Below are 26,147 nucleotides of genomic sequence, written 5' to 3' on the forward strand. Positions count from 1 at the left end.
TGGTCTCCACAGGTGGCGGGGGTACCCAGAGCTCTGAGCCCGGGAACCCTGGAGCTCCAAGCCCCCACAGGCTCGGAGCGGCCCCCGCAGCTGCCCAACCTCTGCAGGCAGCTGGGCTCCCCAGTTTGTCAGGGATGTTTTCAGTATAAGTCAGGGACAGGTCACGGGCTCCAGGGAATTTTTCTTTGTTGCCCGTGATCTGTCCCTGACTTTTACTGAAAATATCCCTGACAAAATCTTCATCTTATCCATGACACACAAACATGCTCCAAGCCTCTCTGCCAATGGCGCTATTAACACTTTCGTTTCGTAATTTGGGGAGTCAGGTGGGAAATCAAGCATTAACCTCTTGCTGACAAGCCCATCCTGGACTAGAACCTGGGAGTTTACATAAAAGATTTCTGTGGGAATCTATTCTCCAGCCCTGTATCCTAGTTACAGTGCTGTGCAGTGATTTGTAGGTTATTCCTATAGGTGGATTCCCTCTGGGCACCCAGTCTCTGTTTCCTGTGTAGGGTGGCAGAGAATCCAGCTACACATTACTCCTGGGGCAGTAATGTATTTACCCTTGGACTGAGTCTTTCTCCCTCTGGCTCCAGTGGGTTTAGATCCAGGCCACCAGCATGTGAGAGGCAACAGCCAGAGGTGCAAAGAGAAGCAGGATACACAGAAGAACTTTCAAATTGTCCAGTGGTGCACCACATGCAGTTTCCTTCTCACCTGTCCTGTGCAGCCTTGCCAAACCCTGAAGCTGTCTGCCTACCTTACTAGCACATGCTCACATTAGCACTAGCTTACACATGCGTCCGACGAAGTGGGCATTCACCCACAAAAGTTCATGCTCCAATACGTCTGTTAGTCTATACGGTGCCACAGAACTCTTTGCTACCTTACTAGGTATCAGGAACCCAGGAACAAATGAAGCTTTGGGGAGAGTTTTTTCCACTTTCTGCAATCTGGTAGCCTGGGAGGGGTGATCAGTTATTCAGAGATTCCAAGGCTGGAAGGGTCACTCTGATCACCTAGTCTGACCTCCTGTAAAGCACAAGCCAGAGAACGGCCCCACCATAATCCCTAGCCTAGTTCCTTCAGAAAAGCAGTGCCAGTGCTGGAGAACCGTCACAGCCCTTGCTAAGTTGTCCCAATGGATAATTACATTCACTGTTAAAAATGCACGCCGTATTTCCAGCCTTCACTTACCCAGCGTCACTTTCCAGCCACTGGCTCTTTTTAGACCTGTCTCTGCTAGACTGGGGAACTCATGATTAAATCTCTGTTCCCCGGGTAGGTACTTACACACCCAGCCCAGGGCAATAGCAGAGGCTAATGCATCCCTGCCAGGGCATGTTTTCAACTGAGCTGCCAGGGGACGGCCTTTCCCTCCAGTACAGTGGCTGAGGAGGTGGCTTCCAGGGGTCTGTCCCTTTCACAGTGACTGTTTGAACTTAAACAAGATGTTAACTCTGCCCTAAACAACGTCTCACTGCTGCACAGCTGCTAGCTGTGGAAAATACAAGGAATGGTGAATACCTACTGTTGCCAGGTAACAGCATCCACTGTGCGGCCAGCCACCTTCATGAACCTGTAGGAAAGAAACGAAGAAACCACGTAAGCCTGATATTGAGCAACAGACACTCCTCCCAACTCACATGATGGCAGATACAGTCACTGCATGGGCTGCTGCTGAGCTGGATTACTGTATCCTTAAATGGAAAGAACCAGCCAACCAATTATTATAAGCGCCAGCTGCATCTCCAGCTCAGAACACAGGAGGAGGAGAAAGCCAACCCACGATCAAGGCCTTGAGCATTCTTGCAGGACATCAGATCTATGAGGATTATGGAGGCACTTTAGGAGCTCCATAGTTAAGGTGGCAACAAGATACGTGCATGAATTAGTCTCTTGATAGTTCCTGACTCAGAAGTCTAAGCACATGGAAGATGCTCATCCCCACACAACAGTCATTGTTCAATTAGAGTTCAGCTTGTTCAAGTGTATTTCCTCGCACGCCTAATACCCAAACCAAGGCAGTTATAGATCATAGTTTCCATTCACACCCAGCACACTGCCAGTCTCCAAGCATTAGCTTTCTGCCACCAACACACTAACGGCCTCTCTAGTCCTGTCACCTCCTCGTCAGCAATATCATCACCCTCAAGGCTCACATCAGAAACCATACCCCCCAAATCACACTGCAATGCAGTCTGTGACTAGTTTGTTATAAAACATATTATGAATATACACACAAAAATATCGATTTGCATACGTTAATGACAGTTGTGTGTGTGTGTTTTGCAGTGAACATTGTACTGTGATGTTTTTGGGAAGTCACTGTAACCATTGTGACATACAGAAGAGTTCTCCAGCCTCATCTCATCGCCTGCCCTGTAACCTGGGGGGCCCTGCAATGCCTTGCTGCTGTAGCTCCCAGACAAACAGCCACCAGCATGCAGGTGCCCCTGCGTCGGTGTGTAACTGCAGCCTGCCAGCCACATTCTGGTTCTCACCAGCCTGGGTTACTACAACACATCCCCACTCCTGGATTCCTCTCCAAGATGTATTTTTCTAAACCATTCAGCCCTCTCCTGGACAGTCCAGAGATATTAGGTCCATTGTCTCTGTAAGGGAACGATACACAATTTGCCACCCTAAATGGAGTTACCCAGACAATGTAATTTAAATACACTGGATTGGATTAAACAATAAAACCAGAATAACAACAAAGGAAGATAGGGTCTTAAGTGAGACTGAGTACAAGTCATGAGGCATAAAAGTCAGCAATGGTTGCAAGAAAAAGAAAGATAAACACTTTCTTACGTAACAAACTAGATTTGATTCCATGTAAATTCCTTACCACATCCTTCAGGCAGTATTACTGACCAAAATCTTCAGATCATAGTCCAGCGGTTTGTTCTTTTGTATTCTTAGGCGCAAAGAGGGAGACGGACAGGGACAGAGAGAGAAATCCCTTGCAGTGTTTGCCCCTCACTTTTATCATTCAGCCTATTAATTTCATTTGGTGGCCCCTAGTTCTCATGTAATGGGAAGGAGTACGTAAGACTTCCTTATTTACTTTCTCCACACCAGTCATGATTTTATAGACCTCTGTCATATCCCTCCTTAATTGTCTCTTTTCCAAGCTGAAAAGTCCCAGTCTTCTTAATCTCTCCTCGTACAGCAGCTGTTCCAGACCCCTCATCATTTTTGCTGCCGTTTTCTGAACCTTTTCCAAATTCCAATGTATCTTTTTTCATAGAATCATAGAATCTCAACGTTGGAAGGGACCTCAGGAGGTCATCTAGTCCAATCCCCTGCTCAAAGCAGGACCAGTTCCCATGTTTGAGATGGGACAACCACATCTGCACACAGTATTCAAGATGTGGGCCTACCATGGAATTATATAGAGGCAATATGATATTTTCTATCTTATCTCTCCCTTTCTTAATGAGTCCCAACATTCTGTTTGCTTTTTTGACTGCAGTTGCACATTGAGTGGATGTTTTCAGAGAACTATCCACTATGACTCCAAGATCCCTTTCTTGAATGGTAACAGCTAATTTAGACCCCATCATTTTACATGTATAGTTGGGATTATGTTATCCAATGCATTACTTTGCATTTATCAGCATTGAATTTCTTCTCCCATTTTGTTGCTCAGTCACCCAGTTTTGAGAGATCCTTTTGTAGCTCTTTGCAGTCTGCCTTGGACTTAACTATCTTGAGTAGTTTTGTATCATCTACAAATTTTGCCACCTCACTGTTTATCCCTTTTTCCAGATCATTTATGAATATGTTTAATAGGAGTGGTCTCAATGGAGACCTCTAAGGGATACCACTATTTACCTCTCTCCATTCTGAAAACTGACCATTTATTCCTACCCTTTGTTTCCTCTCTTTTAACCAGTTACCAATCCATGAGAGGACCTTCCCTTTTATCCCATGACAGCATACTTTGCTTAAGATCCTTTGGTGGGGCACCTTGTCAAAGGCTTTCTGAAAATCTAAGTGCACTATATCCACTAGATCCCCCTTGTCCACATGCTCGTTGGCCCCCTCAAAGAATTCTAGTAGATTGGTGAGGCGTGATTTCCCTGTACATAAACCATGCTGACTATTCCCCAAGAAATTATGTTCATCTACGTGTCTGACAAATTTGTTCTTTACTATGGTTTCAGCCAGTTTGCCTGGTACTGAAGTCAGGCTTACCAGCCTGTAATAGCCGGGATCACCTCTGGAACCTTTTAAAAAAATTGGTATCATATGAGCTATCCTCCAGTCATTTCGTACAGAAACTGATTTAAATGATAGGTTACAGACTACAGTTAGCAGTTCTGCAATTTCACGTTTGAGCTCCTTCAGAACTCTTGGGTGAATCCCATCTGGTCCTGGTGACTTATTACTGTTTAGTTTATCAGTTTGTTCCAAAACCTCCTCTACTGACATCTCAATCAGGGACAGTTCCTCAGATTTGTCACCTAAAAATAATGGCTCAGGTTTGGGAATCTCCCTCACATCCTCAGCTGTGAAGACAGATGGAAAGAATTCATTTAGTTTCTCTGCAATGGCCTTATTGTCCTTGAGTGCTCCTTTAGCATCTCAATCGTCCAGTGACCCCACTTGTTGTTTAGCAGGCTTCCTACTTCTGATGTGCTTAAAATTTTTTTTTGCTATTACTTTTTGAGTCTTTGGCTACCTGTTCCTCAAATTCTCTTTTGGCCTTCCTAATTAAGACTAAAGCAGACTGTTAAGAACTTCAAAAAGATCTCACAAAACTAAGTGATTGGGCAACAAAATGGCAAATGAAATTTAATGTGGATATATGTAAAGTAATGCACATTGGAAAAAATAACCCCAACTATACATACAATATGATGGGGGCTAATTTAGCTACAACTAATCAGGAAAGAGATCTTGGCGTCATTTTGGATAGTTTTCTTAAGATGTTCACGTAGTGTGCAGAGGCGGTCAAAAAAGCAAACAAGATGTTAGGAATCATTAAAAAAGGGATAGAGATAAGATGGAGAATATCTTATTGCCCTTATATAAATCCATGGTACGCCCACATCTTGAATACTGTGTACAGATGTGGTTTCCTCTCAAAAAGATATACTGGCACTAGAAAAGGTTCAGAGAAGGGCAACTAAAACGATTAGGGGTTTGGAATGGGTTCCATATGAGGAGAGATTAAAGAGGCTAGGACTTTTCAGCTTGGAAAAGAGGAGACTAAGGGGGGATATGATAGAAATATATAATATCATGAGAGGTGTGGAGAAAGTGAATAAGAAAAAGTTACTGGGGGCAGGGATAGCTCAGTGGTTTGAGCATCAGCCTGCTAAACCCAGGGTTGTGAGTTCAATCCTTGAGGGGGCCATTTAGGGATCTGAGGCAAAATCAGTACTTGGCCCTGCTAGTGAAAGTAGAGGGCTGGACTCAATGACCTTTCAGGTTCCATTCCAGCTCTATGAGGTAGGTATATCTCCATATATTATTTACTTGTTCCCATAATATAAGAACTAGGAGCCACCAAATGAAATTAACAGACAGCAGGTTTAAAACAAATAAAAGGAAGTTCTTCTTCACACAGCACACAGTCAACTTGTGGAACTCCTTGCCTGAGGAGGTTGTGAAGGCTGGGACTATAACAATGTTTAAAAGGGAACTGGATAAATTCATGGTGGTTAAGTCCATTAATGGGTATTAGCCAGGCTGGGTAAGGAATGGTGTCCCTAGCCTCTGTTTGTCAGAGGGTGGAGATGGAGGGCAGGAGAGAGATCACTTGATCATTACCTGTTAGGTTCACTCCCTCTGGGGCACCTGGCATTGGCCATTGTCAGTAGACAGGACACTGGGCTAAATGGACCTTTGGTTTGACCCAGTCTGGCCATTCTTATGTTCTAATTATATTTTTACACTTCACTTGCCAGAGTCTATGCTCCTTTCTATTTTCCCCACTAGGATTTAAATTCCACTTTTTAAAGGATGCCTTTTTGCCTCTCACTGCTTCTTAAACTTTGTTGTTTAGCCACAGTGGCACTTTTTTGGTTCTCTTACAATGTTTTTTAATTTGGGGTATACATTTAAGTTGTGCCTCTCTTATGGTGGCTTTGAAAAGTTTCCATTCAGCTTGCAGAGATTTCACTTTTTAATTTCTGTTTAGCTAACTTCATCATTTTTGTGTAGTCCCCCTTTCTGAAATTAAATGCTTGGGCCACTGTGATGTTTCCCCCACCACAGGAATGTTAAATGTAATAATATTATGGTCACCGTTACCAAGAAGTCCAGCTATATTCACCTCTTGGACCAGATCCTGTGCTCCACTTAGGACTAAATCAAGAATTGCCTCTCTTCTTGTGGGTTCCAGGATTAGCTGCTCCAAGACGCAGTCATTTAAGATGTCAAGAAACTTTATCTCAGCATCCCGTCCTGAGGTGACATATACCCAGTCAATATGGGGATAGTTGTGTCTTGGGGTAAGTTTATTATCTGGTGTGTGTGTGTTTGTGTTTGTTGGAGTGTGCTTGCTGTTGGTCTGTTTGTTTGGGGGACCATGTGCTGACCAAGGCTGAGGGGGCTTGGGGTGCAGGAGGGGGCTCCAGACTGGGGGGTGGAGCTGAGGGATTCAGAATGTGGGAGGGGGCTGTGCGCTGAGGCAGGGGGTTAGGGTGTGGGAGGGAGTGCAGGCTCTGGGGATGAAGGGTTTGAGGTGCAGGAGGGGGCTCCAGGTTGGGAGGTGGGGATGTGGGATTTGGAGTGTAGTAGGGGATTGCGGGTGGAGGCAGGTGGTTGGGGTGCAGGACAGGGTACTGGCTCTGGGCTGAGGGTGCAGGCTCTGGGGTGAGGCCAGGGATGAGGGGTTCAGGATGTGGGAGGGGGCTCTGGACTGGGTAGGGGGTTGAGGTGCAAGGAGGGGGTGAGGGGTCTGGCTGGGGTTGCAGGTTCTGGGGTAGGGCCATGGATGAGGGGTTTGGGGTGCAGGAAGGGCCTCTGGGTTTGCAGGGAGCTCAGGGCTGGGGAAGGGGTTTGGGGCTGGGGTGCAGGCTTACCTCAGGCGGCTCCTGGTCAGTGCGCAGCAGGGACAAGGTGAGCTCCCTGCCTGTCCTGGCACTGTGCTTCACCCCGGAAGAGCCAGCAAGTCCGGCTCCTAGGCAGGAGGTTCCACGCGCTGTTCTTGCCAGCAGGTACCTCCCCCCAGCTCCCTTGGTCATGGTTCCTGGTCAATGGGAGTGCGGAGCTGGTGCTCGGGGTGGAGGCAGCATGTGGAGCCCCGTGGCCTCCCCACCTAGGAGCTGGACCTGATGGCCACTTCTGAAGTGCAAAGCGGTGCCAGGACAGGCAGGGACTAGCCCGCCTTAGACCCATAGCACACCGACTGGACTTCTAACAGCCTGGTCAGTGGTCCCTTTTCGACTGAGTGTTCCGATGGAAACTGGACACCTGGCAACCCTACCCAACAGGACAGTTGTTAGTACCTTTAATCCCATCTAAGAATTGGTCAGACAAGGAAGATTTCTTTCTAAAATCTCTCTCCAGCTAACAGGTGGAGGAAAGAGGGATGTTGTGCAAATGAAACTCTCATTTAATGACATTTGAATTGTTTTAACGGTCCCCCTCCCTGCTCCCGTTATCATTAATAAACGGTTCAAAGGTTGAGGAATGTTGCTTTTGCCATGATACTAAGCAAGCTGTGGTCTCTGTACCAAACCCCAAACCTCGTTCAGCATCAGTGTCACGGAGTATGGGGGAGTCCGGGCCCTGCACCCCTTTTCCTGGGACTCACAGTGACTCTCAGCCAGCCAGTAAAACAGAAGGTTTATTGGACAACAGGAACGCAGGTTACAGCAGAGCTTGTAGGCACAACCAGGACCCCTCAGTCAAGTCCTTCTGGGGGTTCAGGGAGCTTAGATCCCATCTTGGGATTCCCTGAATTCCAACTACCCAGCCCAAAACCGAAACTGATCAACCCTCTCCAGCTGGCCCCTACCTTTGTCCAGCTTCCCTGGCAAAGGTGTCTACTCCCCTACCCCCCTTCCTGGCTCAGGTTACAGGCTCAGGTACCATCCCTCACCTAAAGTCACCCCCTGCTCTCCCATCCCCCATGCAGACAGTCCCTACTGCATCACAACCAGTGTATGTTGGCCACTAACGGGGTCACGTTCATTTCTTTGACTCTTTGGCCCATTTATTAATACAGAGGAAAGACGAGACAATCAAGTGAAAAAACTTCAGGGGGGGAAAGGGACCATTTTGGAACTCTTCTTATTCTGCATAAAACCAATGTTCAAAGAAAGATTCTAATTCTGCTCAGGGTTCAACTTTGTGTTTGTTTTGTACAAATATCAGTAAAATGGCAAAAAACAAAGGCTTGAAGATCCCACTAAACTTAAACCTTCCGACTCAGTTAAACCCCGGAGTTAAAGATAAGAGTCGTGACCCTTCACCTCCTTAGCAGAGCCAGATCTAGGCATGACAAGAGCTCGATAAGGATTCCTACTGGTGTATAATGTAATTCCTGTGCAGATGTTGCTGGCACATACGTACAGCCCAGCCTCGCTACAACGCTCTTCACAGTAACAAACCTTGAACTACAACGAACCTGGTCCCTGGATCCCCCCTCGAGCCCCACTGCGGTGCTGGGGCTGGAGGAGCTGTCGCCCCTGCCCCCACAGGTCTCTTTTGCTCCAACACAGAAGAGGCTTGGATCCCAAGGGGGTCGTTATAGCCAAGGTCGGTGTGCTGTGCCAGAACAGCCTTGGTTCAGGAGACATTGTTAGTGTTAGAGCAGCACAGAGGCCCCATAGGGTTAGTCATCAATTGCAGGCCAGAAGGGACCATTTATGATCATCCGGCTGTTTGAGCTGCAGTGTCTCTGGAAAAGACATCCAGTCTTGCCTTAAAGGCTCCCAGAGATGGAGAACCCACCCCCTCTAGGTTGTTAATGAATCAGTGTCAGGATGGACAAAAACGGATCATTTTTAAAAAGTTAAAAATTTGATTTAAATCAGGTTATTTAAATTAAAGGCAGGTTTACTCATAAAAATGAACCTACTTAAAATTAAATTTGAAATTGACAAAATATAATCCATTAACGCTATATAAACACAAGCTGATCAGCCAGCCCCACCAGTGGGTGCTGAGCACTCGCTATTTTTTTTCTGTGGGTGCTCCAGAACCAGAGTGCCCACGGAGTTAGCACCTGTGATTGAATACGACTTGCAAGCTCTTCGCATGCATAGGGGACAGCTTTCTAATTCAAAGAGTTGAGGAAACAACTAAGCGGTCATCTATGTTGGATCTGATTTTGACCACCAGGGATGAATTAGTTGCGAACGGGAAGGTGGTCGGGAACTTGAGAGGATGTGATTATAATCTGATAAAATTCAAGGTCCTAGAAAGGAAGGACATGAGAATAGCAAAACTGGACTTCAGACAGGCGAGTTCAACAGACTCCGAGAAATAGCAGGCGAGATCCCATGGAAAGACCAATCAGGGCTGTCCCTAGCCATTTTGGTGCCCTATACAGCCCCCCGCCCCCCCACGGGTGGGCTGTGTGGGGGGCCCAGGCCTCCGTGGGGAGGGGGGAGGTGGGCACCAAGCCTTTCCCAGTGGGAGGGCTGGGGAGAAACCACTCCCCAAAACCAGCCTGCTGCGCTCTGCTCCTCTGGCTCCCAGCCTTGGGGGGCAGGAAGGAACTGCCTCCCAGCACTCACCGGTGGTGTGGCTGGGAGCCAGGGCAGCGGAGTGGGATAGGGTCGGGTCACTCCACTTACTATGCGATGAGTGCAGATCCGACCCCTGCAACCGTCCTCAAGGGTGTGGGGGCAGAGGCAGGGTGGGAAGAGGTGGGGCAGGGCAGGGGCAGGGCCCTGCGGAAGAGGCAGAGCAGGGGCTGGAGCAGCACTCAGCTGCGCAGGGCACCAGGAAATGTGGTGCCTCAAATTTCCTGGTGCCCTACGCAGCTGCGTATTTTGCGTATCAGTAGGGTTGGCCCTGAGACCAATTAAGAAGTAAAAGAGTCCAAGGAGACTGGCAGTTCCTAAAAGATGTAAACTGGAGGCTCAACATCAAGCTATTCCAACACAGAGGAAAGATACATGCCACAGGAGACCAGTTCGGCAGCACAAGGAGCTTTTTTGCTATCTAAAAACCAAAAGGGATCCATACAGGAAATGGAGGGAGGGGCATGTCACCAGGGAAGTAGACAAGCGAATAGCATGAACATGCAGGGACAAAATGGGGAAAGCCAAAGCAAAGAATGAGCTACAGCTCATAAGGAATGTTAGAGACAACAAGAAGGGGCTCTTCAAATAAGAACAAAGAAAGTTCCAGGGTGGTGTGGGTCCGCTGCTCAGTGGAGGTGGTGAGCTGGTAACAGAAGATGATAGGATGGCAGAGTTGCTCAATGCCAACTTTGCTTCAGTCTTGTCCCAAAAAATAACATGTGACTGAACAACTAGCGAAGTTACTATAGGCAATAAAGGGGAAGGGATGCAGATCGGGGTAAGTAAAGAACACATCAGAGATCTTCTGACCAATTTGAATGAAATCAGATCCGTGGGGCTGGATGCTATTCATTCGAGGGTGCTGAAGGAAATAGCTGAAGAAATCTCAGACCCACTGGCAAGAATATTTGCAAACTCGGTCTTCATGGCTGAGGATGTGAGGGAGATTCCCAAACTTGAGCCAGTCTGAGGCACTGTGCCAGACTGAGGTGTCAGTAGAGGAGATTTTGGAACAAATTGATAAACTAAACAGCAATAAGTCACCGGGACCAGATGGGATTCACCCAAGAGTTCTGAAGAAACTCAAATATGAAATTGCAGAACTACGAACTGTAGTTTGTAACCTATCATTTAAATCCACTTCTGTACCAAATGACTGGAGGATACCTAATGTGATGCCAATTTTCAAAAAGTGCTCCAGAAGTGATCCTGGTAATTACAGGCAGGTAAGCCTGACTTCAGTACCACACAAACTGGTTGAAACTATAGTAGAGAACAAAATTGTCAGACACAGAGATGAACATAATTTGTTGGGGAAGAGTCAACATGGTTTTTGTAAAGGGAAATCATGCCTCACCAACCTACTAGAATTCTTTGAGGGGGTGTTATCTGAATAAAATATGGCCATGCAGATCATTGTTGCTACCACTATTATATTATTGTAAGAAATCTTATACAAAGTGTGTCCAGTCAGGCGTCAATAGAAACGTTATGATTTGCTGAATATGATTATGCTATTTGTATGCATTTATCTTTGTTGTACTTGAAGTTATGAGTATTGGCTCTATACCTGGATTTCAAATGTTTGCTCCTGGGTAGCACCCACAAGGTATTTCGCCAGGGGTGAAAGTAACTTAAAGGACTTGCCAGAACTTCAGAGTCCTGCAGAGGGGGAGGGGCCTCAACTGGAAGAGGTATGGCCTTTAAATCCCAGGGCTTTTAAATCAGGATTTAAAGGGCTCAGGGATTCAGCTGAAGCTAGGAGCTGGGCTCTTTAAATCGCTTCGGGAGCTACCAGCTGCAGAGGTGGCTAGGAGCCCTGGGGTTTGGGCAGGGGTGAAAGTAATTTACATTTCTTACCCATATGGTCCAATTGCAAGCAACTCACCTCTCCTATGTACTTCATGGATCCCTCCCATTGCATGACATAGAGAAAATAAAGCAACTATTACTACTACCAGTACTGCCTGTAATAAAACTTTACTATTGGAGTAAGTCTGAAAAAGTGAAAACTCACTGTCACATTTTTCTCCGTGTCTTCCCTCCTCCTCCAGCCAGGCTGCAGACACTAGGCTCCATGCTTTCTCCCTGCCTGGCACTGAGCAGCAGCTGCAGGGGCTTCCCTCTAGCTTGCAGCAGGGAGCAGGAAGACTGGCTGAGGGAGGGAGAAGCCTGCCTCCCGCATAAGAACAGTTTAAACTGCGCGGTTCAGTAACATTTCAAAGAGAATCTGCGAGCAGTTTGGACATAGACTCATAGACTCTAGGACTGGAAGGGACCTCGAGAGGTCATCGAGTCCAGTCCCCTGCCCTCATGGCAGGACCAAATACTGTCTAGACCATCCCAAATAGACATTTATCTAACCTACTCTTAAATATCTCCAGAGATGGAGATTCCACAACTTCCCTAGACAATTTATTCCAGTGTTTAACTACCCTGACAGTTAGGAACTTTTTCCTAATGTCCAACCTAAATCTCCCTTGCTGCAGTTTAAGCCCATTGCTTCTTGTTCTATCATTGGAGGCTAAGGTGAACAAGTTTTCTCCCTCCTCCTGATGACACCCTTTTAGATACCTGAAAACTGCTATCATGTCCCCTCTCAGTCTTCTCTTTTCCAAACTAAACAAACCCAATTCCTTCAGCCTTCCTTCATAGGTCATGTTCTCAAGACCTTTAATCATTCTTGTTGCTCTTCTCTGGACCCTCTCCAATTTCTCCACATCTTTCTTGAAATGCGGTGCCCAGAACTGGACACAATACTTCAGCTGAGGCCTAACCAGCACAGAGTAAAGCAGAAGAATGACTTCTCGTGTCTTGTTTACAACACACCTGTTAATGCATCCCAGAATCACATTTGCTTTTTTTGCAACAGTATCACACTGTTGACCCATATTAAGCTTGTGGTCCACTATGACCCCTAGATCTCTTTCTGCCATATTCCTTCCTAGACAGTCTCTTCCCATTCTGTATGTGTGAAACTGATTGTTCCTTCCTAAGTGGAGCACTTTGCATTTATCTTTATTGAACTTCATCCTGTTTACCTCAGACCATTTCTCCAATTTGTCCAGATCATTTTGAATTTTGACCCTGTCCTCCAAAGCAGTTGCAATCCCTCCCAGTTTGGTATCGTCCGCAAACTTAATAAGCGTACTTTCTATGCCAACATCTAAATCGTTGATGAAGATATTGAACAGAGCCGGTCCCAAAACAGACCCCTGCGGAACCCCACTTGTTATACTTTTCCAGCAGGATTGGGAGCCATTAATAACTACTCTCTGAGTACGGTTATCCAGCCAGTTATGCACCCACCTTACAGTAGCCCCATCTAAATTGTACTTTCCTAGTTTATCCATAAGAATATCATGCGAGACCATATCAGATGCCTTACTAAAGTCTAGGTATATCACATCCACCGCTTCTCCTTTATCCACAAGTCTCGTTATCTTATCAAAGAATGCTATCAGATTAGTTTGACACGATTTGTTCTTTACAAATCCATGCTGGCTATTCCCTATCACCTTACCACCTTCCAAGTGTTTGCTGATGATTTCTTTAATTATCTGCTCCATTATCTTCCCTGGCACAGAAGTTAAACTAACTGGTCTGTAGTTTCCTGAGTTGTTTTTATTTCCCTTTTTATAGATGGGCACATCACAACCATGATCCTCTGCTGGGGAGGGAATGCGATAGATTTGAACTTGGAAATGGTTCCTGATTTTGATTGTGTTTTTTGTGCATAGGAGATCCCCTCAGCCCGGGGGCAGAAAAGAACTGCCCCTGCCATGGTCAAACACACCCTTCCCACTCCAACAACAACTGGGAGTGAAATTAACAAGGATGCCAGAAATGGCTTCTAACTCTGGGCTGACCTGCGCAGGGAACAGCTGAATTTAAACTGTTCTTATGCAGGCAGCAGCAGCAGGCATCTCAGCCAGCCTCCCTACTGCAAGCTAGAGCCTAGAGAAGAACCCCTGTGGGGGAGAAGGAATGCAGAGCCTTGTCTGCAGCCTGGCTGGAGGAGGGGGAGGGAGGAGAGGAGAAACCAATGTGACAGTGAGTTTTCCTCTTCCACCTGCTTTTATTAGCTCTGGATTTAAGCTATGCAGCCAAATGCTTGTATTTGTTGTGTATATTAGTATTGCAGACAGGGACTGCCCCTGCCATGGTCAAACACACCCTCCCCCCAGCTACTGTAAGTGAAATTAACAAGGATGCCAGAAACTGCTCCTAACCCCGAGGGCTGAACCACTCAGGGAACAGCTGAGTTTAAACTATTCTTATGCAGGGAGCAGGCTTCTCCCTCCCTCAGCCAGTCTCCTTTTCTTACTGGTCCTCTGTACCGGCCAGTACCGGCTTACTTTCACCTCTGTATTTAGCCTGCACATCTTGAAGGGACTATTCAAATTAAGTGGCTCATCAAGGAACACAACTCACAATGGACCATGGGAGACACCTGTCTACAGATAATTGGCTTTCCTGCTATGACTAAGCAAAGTCGTGCATGGACATGGCACTTGCTCTCGTGACTCCAAGCTCCAGCCTTTACCTATAATTTTCCACTAGTGGTACAAAGGGCTTTGTTTGAAACAATGGATTTTCCTTCCACATGGCAGAAGACATAAAAGGTGCTGGAAACATCTCCATTTTGTGTCTTTCCTGCCCAAACCTCTGGACTATGGACCAATACTAATGGGAGCATCTAACCAAGGGACTGAGGAAGAAAAACCAAATGCACAAATACAAATGAGGGATAACTGGCTTGGCAGCAGCACAGCTGAGAAGGATTTGGGGATTATGTTAAGGCTGTGATCCACCATGAGTCAACAGTGTGATGCTGTTGTGAAAAAAGCAAATGCAGTGCCAGGTTGCAGTAACAGAGGCATAGCACACAAGTTACAGGAGGTGACAGTACCACTCTACTCGGTGCTGGTTAGGCCTCAGCTGGAGAACTGTGTCCAGTTTTGATCACCAATGTATAGAAAGGAGGTAGAGAAACTGGAAAGGATCCAGGGGTGAGTGACAAAGATGATCAAAGGCATAGGTGGCAGGTACTGCAGACCGGGGGAGGCTACACCGCCCCAGACAGCCCCAGGTAGCCCTGCCCATGCTCCGCCTCCAGGCCCCTTCCTGCTTGCCACTCCCTCCTTGGCCCGACCTCAGGCAAGCTTCTCCTCTTCCTGGAAGTGGGCTGGGACTGGGGCTAGGGTGGGCCAGCCTGCTGCCTGGACCTGGGGCGGCTGGGGCTGCACAGCACTGAGGGGCCCCCGGGCACTGGGGCCACACCTCCCAGGGCTGGGAGTATGCTGCCCAGTGCTAGGGGTGCTGGGGATGGAGGGTCAGCAGGGCCTCAGGTAGAAGGGGCAGGGCCAGGGGCTAGCCTCCCCGAATGGGCAGCTTCCCATGCCACTCATGATCAAAAGGATAGAATGCAGCCATATGAGCAAAGGCTAAAGGAACTGGGTATGTTCAGTTGGGAAAAGAGGAGATTAAAGGGGGAATATGATTGCGGCCTTCAAATACTTGAAAGGCTGCCATAAAAAGATGGAGAAAAATTGTTCTCTTTTGCCACAGAGGGCAGGACAAAAGGCAATGGGTTCAAACTACAGCATTGAAGATTTAGATTAAATTTCAGGAAAATCTTCCTAACTCTAAGAGCAGTTGGCCAATGGAATGGACACCTGGGGAGGGTGTGGAAGCTGCTTTCCAGGAGGTTTTCAAAAGGAGGCTGGAGCCATCTGGCTTGGATGGTTTAGACACAATAAATCCTGCATCTTGTAGGGTTTAGACTAGGTGACTCTTGTGGTCCCTTCTAAACCTATTATTCTATGATTCTATACATTAAACACAAAAAATATTAAGCTGTACATGTTTGCTGTCAAGTTTTAAAGAAAACTCAAACTACTGAACTGGTGGAAATCACTTGCTAAGCACCCAGAACCAGAGTTTGTTGAAGTGCTAAACCAGCTGTTGACAACAGTAGACAGGTGGAATCTCCATCCTTAGAGGTTTTTAAGGCCTGGCTTGACAAAGCCCTGGCTGGGAATTGGTCCTGCTTTGAGCAGGGGGTTGGACTAAGTGACCTCCTGAAGTCCCTTCCAACCCTGATATTCTATGATTCTATGAACAGTAGCTTCTCTTGCAGGTGCAGAGAGAATATTTTCTTCATGTCTGTTTATTCACCTAGTTCAGCTCAATGACTAGTCCATTCAAAGTTACAAAACCAATTGGAGGCTGAAAAAGCAGGAAAGCTTATTTTCCTCTTCCAGTCTGAATAAAAAGTAGGCGTGAGGATGAGATCTACTAGTTCTAAAATCTTGAAGCACATGGTGACCAGAAACAAATTAGTTCAATTCATTAACTACAGATGATACTGCCTTTGTTTAATAAATCTGTTAGTTTTAAACAAAAAATATGTTTTGATGAGAAAAGAGTTTATGTATCCAGCACATTTAAGGTCGTTTATTAAATAAAATGCTGTTTTTGTGCATTTTTAATTGCATTTGAAATTCCATCCCTGTAGACCGTGACACAAATCACAAGTAAAAAAATTAATCTCATAAAGAAAAGCATCATAAACCATTTTCTAACATAATTCAAAAAATTAAAAAAGAAATTGAAGAAATGTAAATTTAGCTATATGATTGCTTAAATAAATGTGTCTAGACACAATGTATCCTCCTGGCAAGCACCAAGAAGCATCCCATTGAGTGCACAGGTTATATTTAGTTGCAAATCAATGGTTTCTCAAGCAGGCAGGGGAGGAAAGGTGGAGGAGTTGCACTGTATGTAAGGGAGCAATATGATTGCTCAGTGCTCCAGTATGAAACTGCAGACAAGCCTGTTGAGAGTCTTTGGGTTAAGTTTAGAGACGAGAGCAACAAGGGTGATGTCGTGGTGGATGTCTGCTATAGACCACGAGAGCAGGAGGAGGAGGAGGTAGACGAGGCTTTCTTCGGACAACTAACAGAAGTTTCCAGATCACAGGCCCTGGTTCTCATGGGGGACTTCAATCACTCTGACATCTGCTGGGAGAGCAATACAGCAGTGCACAGACAATCCAGGAAGTTTTTGGACAGTGTTTGGGACAACTTCCTGGTGCAAGTTCTGGAGGAACCAACTAGGGGCCATGCTCCTCTTGACCTGCTGCTGCTCACAAAGAGGGAAGAATTGGTTGGGGAAGTAGAAGTGGTGGCAACCTGGGCAGCAGTGGTCATGAGACAGTCGAGTTCAGCATCCTGACAAAGGGAAGAGAGGAGAGCAGCAGAATATGGACCCTGGACTTCAGAAAAGCAGACTTTGACTCCCTCAGGCAACTGATGGGCAGGATCTCCTGGGAGGCTAATATGAGGGGGAAAGGAGTCTGGATGTATTTTAAAGAAGCCTTATTGAGGGCGCAGGAACAAACCATCCCGAGGTGCAAAAAGAATAGCAAATATCGCAGGCGACCAGCATGGCTTAACAGAGAAATCTTCAGTGATCTTAAATACAAAAGGGAAGCTTACAAGTGGAAACTTGGACAGATGACTAGGGAGGAGTATAAAGATATTGCTTGAGCATGCAGGGGGTTAATCAGGAAGGCCACTGCACAACTGGAGTTGCAGCTAGCAAGGGATGTGAAGGGTAGCAAGAAGGATTGCACCCTCAGCAAGTTTGCAGATGACACTAAGCTGGTGGGAGAGGTAGATATGCTGGAGGATAGAGATTGGGTCCAGAGTGACCTAGACAAATTGGAGAATTGGGCCAAAAGAAATCTGATGAGTTTCAACAAGAACAAGTACAGAGTCCTGCACTTAGGAAGGAAGTATGGCAGAAAGAGATCTAGGGGTCATAGTAGACCACAAGCTTAATATGAGTCAACAGTGTGATACTGTTGCAAAAAAAGCAAACGTGATTCTGGGATGCATTAACAGGTGTGTTGTAAACAAGACACGAGAAGTCATTCTTCTGCTTTACTCTGCGCTGGTTAGGCCTCAACTGGAGTATTGTGTCCAGTTCTGGGCACCGCATTTCAAGAAAGATGTGGAGAAATTGGAGAGGGTCCAGAGAAGAGCAACAAGAATGATTAAAGGTCTTGAGAACATGACCTATGAAGGAAGGCTGAAGGAATTGGGTTTGTTTAGTTTGGAAAAGAGAAGACTGAGAGGGGACATGATAGCAGTTTTCAGGTATCTAAAAGGGTGTCATCAGGAGGAGGGAGAAAACTTGTTCACCTTAGCCTCCAATGATAGAACAAGAAGCAATGGGCTTAAACTGCAGCAAGGGAGATTTAGGTTGGACATTAGGAAAAAGTTCCTAACTGTCAGGGTAGTTAAACACTGGAATAAATTGCCTAGGGAAGTTGTGGAATCTCCATCTCTGGAGATATTTAAGAGTAGGTTAGATAAATGTCTATTAGGGATGGTCTAGACAGTATTTGGTCCTGCCATGAGGGCAGGGGACTGGACTCGATGACCTCTCGAGGTCCCTTCCAGTCCTAGAGTCTATGAGTCTATGAGTCTATAAGAATCCCATGCACTGCTACAGGCTGGGGACCAACTGGCTAAGCAGCAGTTCTGCAGAAAAGGACCTGGGGATTACAGTGAATGAGAAGCTGGATATGAGTCGGCAGGGTGCCCTTGTTGCTAAGTGTGTCCTAATCTTCTATGTCCGCTGTGACGCTGGTACACCAGGTCCCAGCTCATGCCAAGGCCCCAGGCCTCACTCAACACTGACAAATGCGTATCTGGAAACCAGTCTGACTCACCTGTGTGTTAGAATTATTAAAATAGACATTAGAGTTGAAGAATGTGTTTATGGAATGCTAGTAGGATGCTGCAAGTACTGTATTAATCCTACTTATAATGTCTGTCTCCCACACTACAAGATAAGGTTTAAATGTTTGCTCTGTAACTGTAAAAATTGGTAAGACTAAATCCCCCCAGTTCGGGGAGAAACAGTATCAAGTGTGACATAACCCCTCTTGTGGTGAACAAATACCTCTTCCCCAACCAAAGACGGTCTACAGAAATCAGACAAGCCATTGTGGACAAAAGACTTTTTTTTTTGACTGCTTCCCCCACCGCCTGGAGAGGGTACGTGCCCAAGTCCTTGTCCCATCACAGCTCAAGTGCTGGGGGAAGGGAATAAAAATGCCTGTTAAAAATGTATTATTCCTATGCTGCTGAACTCTGAGGGGTGAGGATTTCTAAGCATAAACCAGGAGTCCCCAGCTGTTTTGCCCGGGTTAGCCCTAAAAGATAGACAGAATCTGCTCACTATAGACATTTCTATTATCTTTTGAAAGCTAACTAACTCCTTTGTGTGTGAGCTACCTGCTTTAAGCTCGTAAAGAACTCCTGTATTTTTCTTAGTTGATAAACCTTTAGTTTGTTACAGGATTGGCTACAAGCATTGTCTTTGGTTTGAGATCTGAGTACAACTGACTTGGGGTTAGTGACGTGTCCTTGGGACTGGCAGTAACTGGATACTGTTGTGATTTTTGGTGTAAAGTGACCGTCTATCACATAGTCTAGCCTGCCTAGGTGGCAAGTAGGCCGGAGAGCCCAAGGGACTGTCTGTGACTCCATGGTCAGACTGGTACAGTGCTTTAGGAGTTCCCACTTGTCACTGGGTTGGTGACAGCTATTTACAGACCATATGAGCAGTTTGGGGTTTGTGCCCTGCTCCTTGTCAATCTGCCCTGAGGTTGGCATTCATGGTGTCGAGCCACTGCAGACTGTGTGACAGCCACATGCCCCCAGCTCTGATCCTCATACCCTTCTGTTCCTACCTGCTCCCTTCCTCTTCCATGCTGCTAACCCTCTGGCTCCTGCCCTCCCCCTGTGCTCTTATCCATCTCCTCTACCGTCCCACTCTTTTGCCCCCCCAGGCTCCTACCTCTCTGCTCCTATCTGTACCTCTCCTGGATACTACCCCTTCTCCCACCTGTGCCCCCTGGCTTCTGCCCCTCAGCTCCCATCTGCCCCTTCCATTTGATCCTAACCACTCCCTCTACACATGCCAGCTCCTCGCCCCTCTGCATTCCAGTCGGGGGTTCCTCTTTCTCTCCATGATTTCTGGACACCAGCAAGGGGGCATTGAGATCTCACCATTTCTGGTGCCCAGCACAGTAGTGTCCCTTGGCAGCCAGGAGGCTCAATTGCTGGGGAAATCCTGCTCAGCCCCTGCAGCCCTCAGCTGGAGCACGCTTGGTATAGAAAGACTCTTTAGAGAGTTGAGCTGCCAAACTCTAACAAGTCTCTACTGAGCATGTGTGAACTGAGGTGTTTCAGTTTCAGTGTGCCCTTGTTGCCAAGAAGGCAAACGGCATTTTGGGCTGTATAAGTAGGGGCACTGCCAGCAGATTGAGGGACGTGATCATTCCCCTCTATTTGACAGTGGTGAGGCCTCATCTGGAGTACTGGGTCCAGTTTTGGGCCCCACACTACAAGAAGGATGTGGAAAAATGGGAAAGAGTCCAGCAGAGGGCAAAAAAACTGATTAGGGGGCTGGAGCACATGACTTATGAGGAGAGGCTGAGGGAACTGGGATTGTTTAGTCTGCAGAAGAGAAGAGTGAGGGGGCGATTTGATAGCTGCTTTCAACTACCTAAAAGGGAGTTCCAAAGAGGATGGATCTAAACTATTCTCAGTGGTAGCAGATGACAGAACAAGGAGCAATGGTCTCAAGTTGTAGTAGGGGAGGTGTAGGTTGGATATTAGGAAAAACTTTTTCACCAGGAGGGTGATGAAGCACTGGAATGGGTTACCTAGGGAGGTGGTGGAATCTCCTTCCTTAGAGGTTTTTAAGATCAGGATTGGCAAAGGCCTGGCTGGGATGATTTAGTTGGGGATTGGTCCTGCTTTGAGCAGGGGGTTGGACTAGATACCTCCTGAGGTCCCTTCCAACCCTGAGATTCTATGTTTCTATGAATGAGTCATAACTCAGCAGATTCTGGCAGATTTTCCATTGGAATGGCAAAGGTGCTTCCCTGCCAAATTTCAAGACCCTGCTCCAAAGCATGGAGGTGTAACAGTGTCCCAATTAAATGGCTGTGAGATTTTTTTTAATATAGCCATACAATGTATTTCATATAACCTCATTTTGACAAATGGCTGAATAATTTTAAAACAGCCTCCAAACAACTTCCGCCTGAAGCAGCCACCTCAAATGGTGAAACTTTGGCAAAATTATAAGCACCTAAAACCAGGGTCTTATAATGGAGTAATGAGCAGCCTTAATGGCAGGTTGTTGTTACCTTAGTATTGGACATCTTACAGAACACCTTTCACCCCAAAGACTCCAAGAGGATGATTATTCTTGCTGACCCTTCTACCTTAATGGTATGTTAGAACTATCATCAGGCCTCATCTCTTGAGGAGTAGCGCTCCGTATTATTATAAGGAATAACCATCTCCCTGGCCTTTTCCATTGGTTCCTGTGCTGTGTGGCTTAGAGTAGCCTTGACTGCTCTAGAATGCACTCATCGGTATAAGACCAGTCAAACCCTCGTAGGGGAGATGCAGCTGTACCCAATGCAACAGTTCTTTTGCCAGTATTACATAACAGTTCCTTGAATAAAATAAGTATGTCAGCAAAATAATTTTTTGCTGGTATAACCTTGTCTACCCTGGGGCTTTTACAGATACAGATGTGTCAGTTAGGGGCACTGATTTTTCCTCATTCTAAACTGACAGCAAAATCAGCAAAACTTCTCAGCACAGACCAGGCTTCAGTGTTACACTGAAAAAACAAACAGTCACATTCCCACAGTTCCTAGAGAGAGAACAGCCACCCCGTCCGTCCGTTAGCATACTGCTACTCCCTCCAAGCAGGAAGAGTTTGGTGCTTGAGCACTGGACCAGCCAGAGGACACATGCAGATGCAGATAATGTAACCAGCCCTAGGATGTCACTCTTCCATCACACAAATGCTGCTGAAAGACTGGGGATATCAGTAAAAACCTAATTCTACAGAACAGAAGGAAGTTCAGAGACTAGTAGCTAAATCCATTTTGAGAAGCACATGTTGATATTTATATATTAGTGAACCTGTATTATGACCAGCAGGTGTGATGTCATGGAGCTGCTATGTAATAATCTAAGACTGCTGATCTGTAACTGAGTTATTGAGACAGACTGTATAACGTATACTGGGGGAAGTGGTACGTTTATCATATGCTCTTAATGCTTCGATTCAATGGGGACTCTGTAAGGCAACACTGACTCTCCCAATAAGAAATCCAGGTGTGACGAAGTGGGAATGTTCTTAATGTTTTCTCTGAATAGTGTGTGGGTGCCTCAGTTTCCCCTATGCATTTCTTAAGTCTCTAGGTGGTGGAATCAGGGTGTGTGATTGTTGCAGAGCCCTAGAGGGCCAATTTGATGCTGCCTTCACAGAGAATAGCCGACGCCCTGCCTCCTGGCAACAGATGGCCTGCGCCCCTCCCCTGCAAGGTGCCAACTGAAGGTGTTGGAGAACAAAGAGATCAGGTGGCCTCCTGGCCCGGGAAAGAGACAAAGGCAGAGGAGGGGCTGGAGAGTTTCAGTTTGGAGCTGGCTGGGGAAATGGAGGGAGGCCCAGATGGGGCTCTGGCCTCCCTGCCCCAAGATGGACCTGACTTAGGGTCCTTTTTCTGCACCTACAAGCTCTGGTTTAAACCATGTTCCTGTCATCGAATAAACCTCTGTGTTACTGGCTGGCTGAGAGTCACGTCTGGCTGCGAAATGGGGGTGCAGGACCCGGTGGCTTCCCCAGGACCCCGCTGGGGCGGGCTCGCTGTGGGAAGCGCACGGAGGGGCAGAGCATGCTGAATGCTCCGAGGTCAGACCCAGGAAGGTGGAAGCTGTGGAAGCTTCTTGCCCTGCAGACAGTCTGCTCCGAGGGAGAGGAGGCTCCCCAGAGTCCTGCCTGGCTTTGTGGGGAGCAGTTCCAGAGCATCGCCCGGGGACTCTGTGACACCAGGCACAAACCTGAAAGGCAGTGAGGAAAACTCTTCACTTTGAGGGTCCTACCTACTGTCTCCAATAAACTGCAATCCTTGTTTTGCCAAAGCTGGGAGTTATCAGATCAAAGGACTACAAATATTTAAAAGGTGACAGGATGCCTGTGAATGGGGGGTGGCGGGTACTCAACGGACTGGTCAGGAGCAGGGGGAAGGGCACTGGTTTGTGAGTCAAGGGAAGATAGTGTCACCCAAGCAAAGAGGCTTTGCAGAGGAGTCCATAGACTCAGATTCCAAGGCCAGAAGTGACCATTGTGATCATCTGGCCTGACATCGAGCATTGCACAGGCGAGAGAACTTCCTCCAAAATAATTACTAGAGCAGAGCTTTAAAAAAAATCTAATCTTGGATTTACAAATCGTCAGTGATGAAGACTCCACCGTGACCCTTGGCAAATTGTTCTAAGGGTTAATTACACTCACTGTTAACAATTACATCTTATTTCTAGTCTGAATTTGTCTAGCTTCAATTTCCAGCCACTGGATCATGTCACACCTGTCTCTGCTAAACTGAAGAGCCCACTATTAAAGGTTTGTTTCCTGGTAGGTACTTCTAGTCTGTAATCAAGTAAACCTGTAAGCGCTGCTTTTTTAAGCTATACAGATGGAGCTCTTTGAGTTTATCACTATCAGGCAGGTTTTCTAATCCTTTAATCATTTTCGTGGCTCTTCTTTGACCCCTCTCCAATTTATCAACATCCTTCTTGAGCTGTGAGCACCAGAACTGGGCACAGGATTCCAGCACTGGCCACACCAGTGCCACATTCCAAGGTAAAATAACCTCTCTGCTCTACTGGAGATTCCCGTGTTCATGCAGCCCAGGGTGGCATTAGCTCTTTTGGCCGCAGCATCACACTGGGAGCTCACGTTCAGTTGATTATCCACTATGACCCCAAAATCTTTTTCAGAGTCACTGCTTCCCAGGACCGAGTCCCCCGTCCTGTAAGTATGGCCTGCATCAGTGTTCTTAACCTGCAGCACAATCGGCACAGAGCTGCGGCCCATGTGACAGCCTCAGGGTCATACAGATAGTGTATATATTCCGTGGATGTGGCCCATATAATGCAGAGATAGCTGCACATATAGCCCCCCATGGTAAATAGGTTGAGAACCACTGGCCTACATTCTTTACTCCTGGATGCATACATTTACATTTAGCCATATTACAATGCCTATTGTGTGCTTGCGCCCAACTCACTCTAAATCAGGGACCTGTCCTCTTCACTACTTACCACTTCCCCAATTTTTGCATTGTTTGCAAGCTTTATGTCACAGCCAGGTCATGGGCAGCCAGACCCAGTAGTCAGAGCCAGAGTCCACAATGACAAGGCAGGAGTGAGCTGGGTCATGATACCAGGAGGTCAGAATCGCAAATCAGATGCCAGGGGTCACACCGGGTCAGAATGCCAGGAAATGAAGCCAGGGGAGTAGGAAGCACAAGGCACACAGTCCAGAACAGGGTGGAGCCCAGTTGTTCAGACATCTTCCTGTTCCTGCTCCCGTTCCCGGCTTATGTAGGGCCAGCAGGCCAATCAGCTGCTCTGTGACACCACCAATAGGACTGCAGGGGCAGAGCCTCAAATTGGGGCTGGGCAAGGTCCCTGGGTCCCATGGGAAGCAAGAATCAGCAGACTGCCAGATGGAGGGTTGGTTCCTCCTATAAACCCTGCAGACCCAGGTTCGAGACCCTGGTGTCATAACATCACTCCCTTCCCCTAGGGGTGCCCCCTGGGCAATGTAGGTCCAGGTTGCAGAGGGTTGGTTCTGTGGAAGGTTGAAACCAGGCAGGAGCATGAACATTTCCCTCTGGCTCCCAAGTGCATTCCTCTGGGCCATAATTTGCCTGTTTGATCTGTGTCAAGGACTTCACATCCAATATAGTCCTCTTGACCCTGTACCTGTACCAGTGGTGGTGGGGGCTTTATGGGGAAATGTGTTCTCAGTGTGTGGCTTCAGAAGTGAGAGGGAACCACAGGGTGTCTCTAAGGGATCGAGGCAGCTGAAGCTTGAAGGTGACCGGTTTAATTTGTACCAAATGCGGTATGGGCCAAGGAACTGATAGTTTAGTTCCTGGGAGGGTCTGAACTGTAGCTGCATCCACGGAATCGTCCGCTCCTCCTGAATGGAATAGGGACTGTTGGAGAGGAATCTGTAAGGGGTCCCTGTGATGCACAATGGGATACACACCAGCAAATGAGGAGCCTGTGGATGGGGCTCAGGGTGCAGGCCAGGGAGGATGAGGGTATGAGGAACGTCTCTTCTCTCAAGGTCCAGGCTGGTTCCCCCAAACTCTTCAATGTTCGCACTGGGCAGGGTGAGATGGCATGGCCAGTTTCACCACAGTAGAAGCACACGGGGTGCTGGTGACCTGGTTCCCTTTCTTCAGGTGTGAGTTGCTGGTGAACCAGAGTGGCATGTGTGGGTTCGGCAGGTGATACAGAAGCTGGGGTCATGGTATGTGGTAAGGGAGGCTGTAGGCAGCCCCGTGTCTCCTCCCTTTGTTCTCACAGTCTATTATCTATGTGGATGGTAAGATCTACAAAAGCATCTAGGTCCACTGGTGCCTCTACGCAGGCCAGTTCATCGTCGATTTCTTCCCAAAAGCCCCATCAGAACTGGTACAGCTGTGCTGCTTCTTTCCACTCTGTATCAGCTGTGAGGCAGCTGAAGTGCCCTGCATAGGCAGTCGCGGTGCCTGGCCCCTGCTGGGCTCTGGAGAGGTGCTGCCCCGCATGGGCCTATGCTGCTCTCCAGACTGTCCCTTTTCAGTACAGGATGTTGGGGACCATCCTCTCCCGGTGTTCTTCCTCTGCTTCTTAGTAGGCACTGGGGACTGGGACCGGCGTTGGAAGGCCAGTGCTGCTGTGCTCGGTGCAGAGTCTGATCTCGGCAGCTCAGAGACCGGCCCAAGGGCCGACTCCATGAGGAGCGCCCCTGAGTCTTACGTCCGGCTCCTTTTCAGTTCTAGGCTTGAAGCTCTGGCAGATGCGACACTGGGTTTCCCCAAACACTTCGGGCAGCTTTGAGGAGGGTCGCTGATGGGCCTAGGCTTTTTGCAAGACTTGAAGCCCGGGGACCGGGGCATGCCCCATCCCTGAGCTAAGTCCCTTGGGGGACCATCTAACCTATCTACAGTACTACTAGCTGACTGTTCAGGGAACACACGAACGAACTATTTGCACAATGAATGCTAGGAAGCACCACTGAGCAAGAGCACTTGCTGAAGCAGGGATGTTCCAGCACCACCACTGGTGCTGAGAAGGAACTGAGGGAGGAGGGAGCCGGAGGCACCTCTTATACAAGTGCATATGGGACTCCAGAGGGCGCCAGAGCTGGTCCTCTACGGATACCACGGAGGGAAAAACTTCTGGCATCAGTGCATGTGGTGAGCACACACATCTAACATGGAATGGACATAAGCAAGCACTCGAAGAAGAACTATTAGTA

General features: G+C 47.3%; 1 protein-coding gene across 5 annotated transcripts in view; it reads right to left on the reverse strand.

Moving 5' to 3' along the window:
• Nucleotides 1-26,147, reverse strand: part of HPSE2 (heparanase 2 (inactive)) — a 319,425-nt gene that overhangs the window by 69,635 nt on the left and 223,643 nt on the right. For all 5 annotated transcript variants that reach the window (XM_050958814.1, XM_050958816.1, XM_050958813.1 and 2 more), the window contains one exon: nucleotides 1,535-1,582. In XM_050958814.1, the coding sequence (XP_050814771.1) occupies nucleotides 1,535-1,582 (48 nt within the window). The remainder of the gene's footprint in view (nucleotides 1-1,534; nucleotides 1,583-26,147) is intronic.

The sequence above is a fragment of the Gopherus flavomarginatus genome, chromosome 6 (genome assembly GCF_025201925.1).
Source record: "Gopherus flavomarginatus isolate rGopFla2 chromosome 6, rGopFla2.mat.asm, whole genome shotgun sequence".
Lineage (NCBI taxonomy): Eukaryota > Metazoa > Chordata > Testudines > Testudinidae > Gopherus > Gopherus flavomarginatus.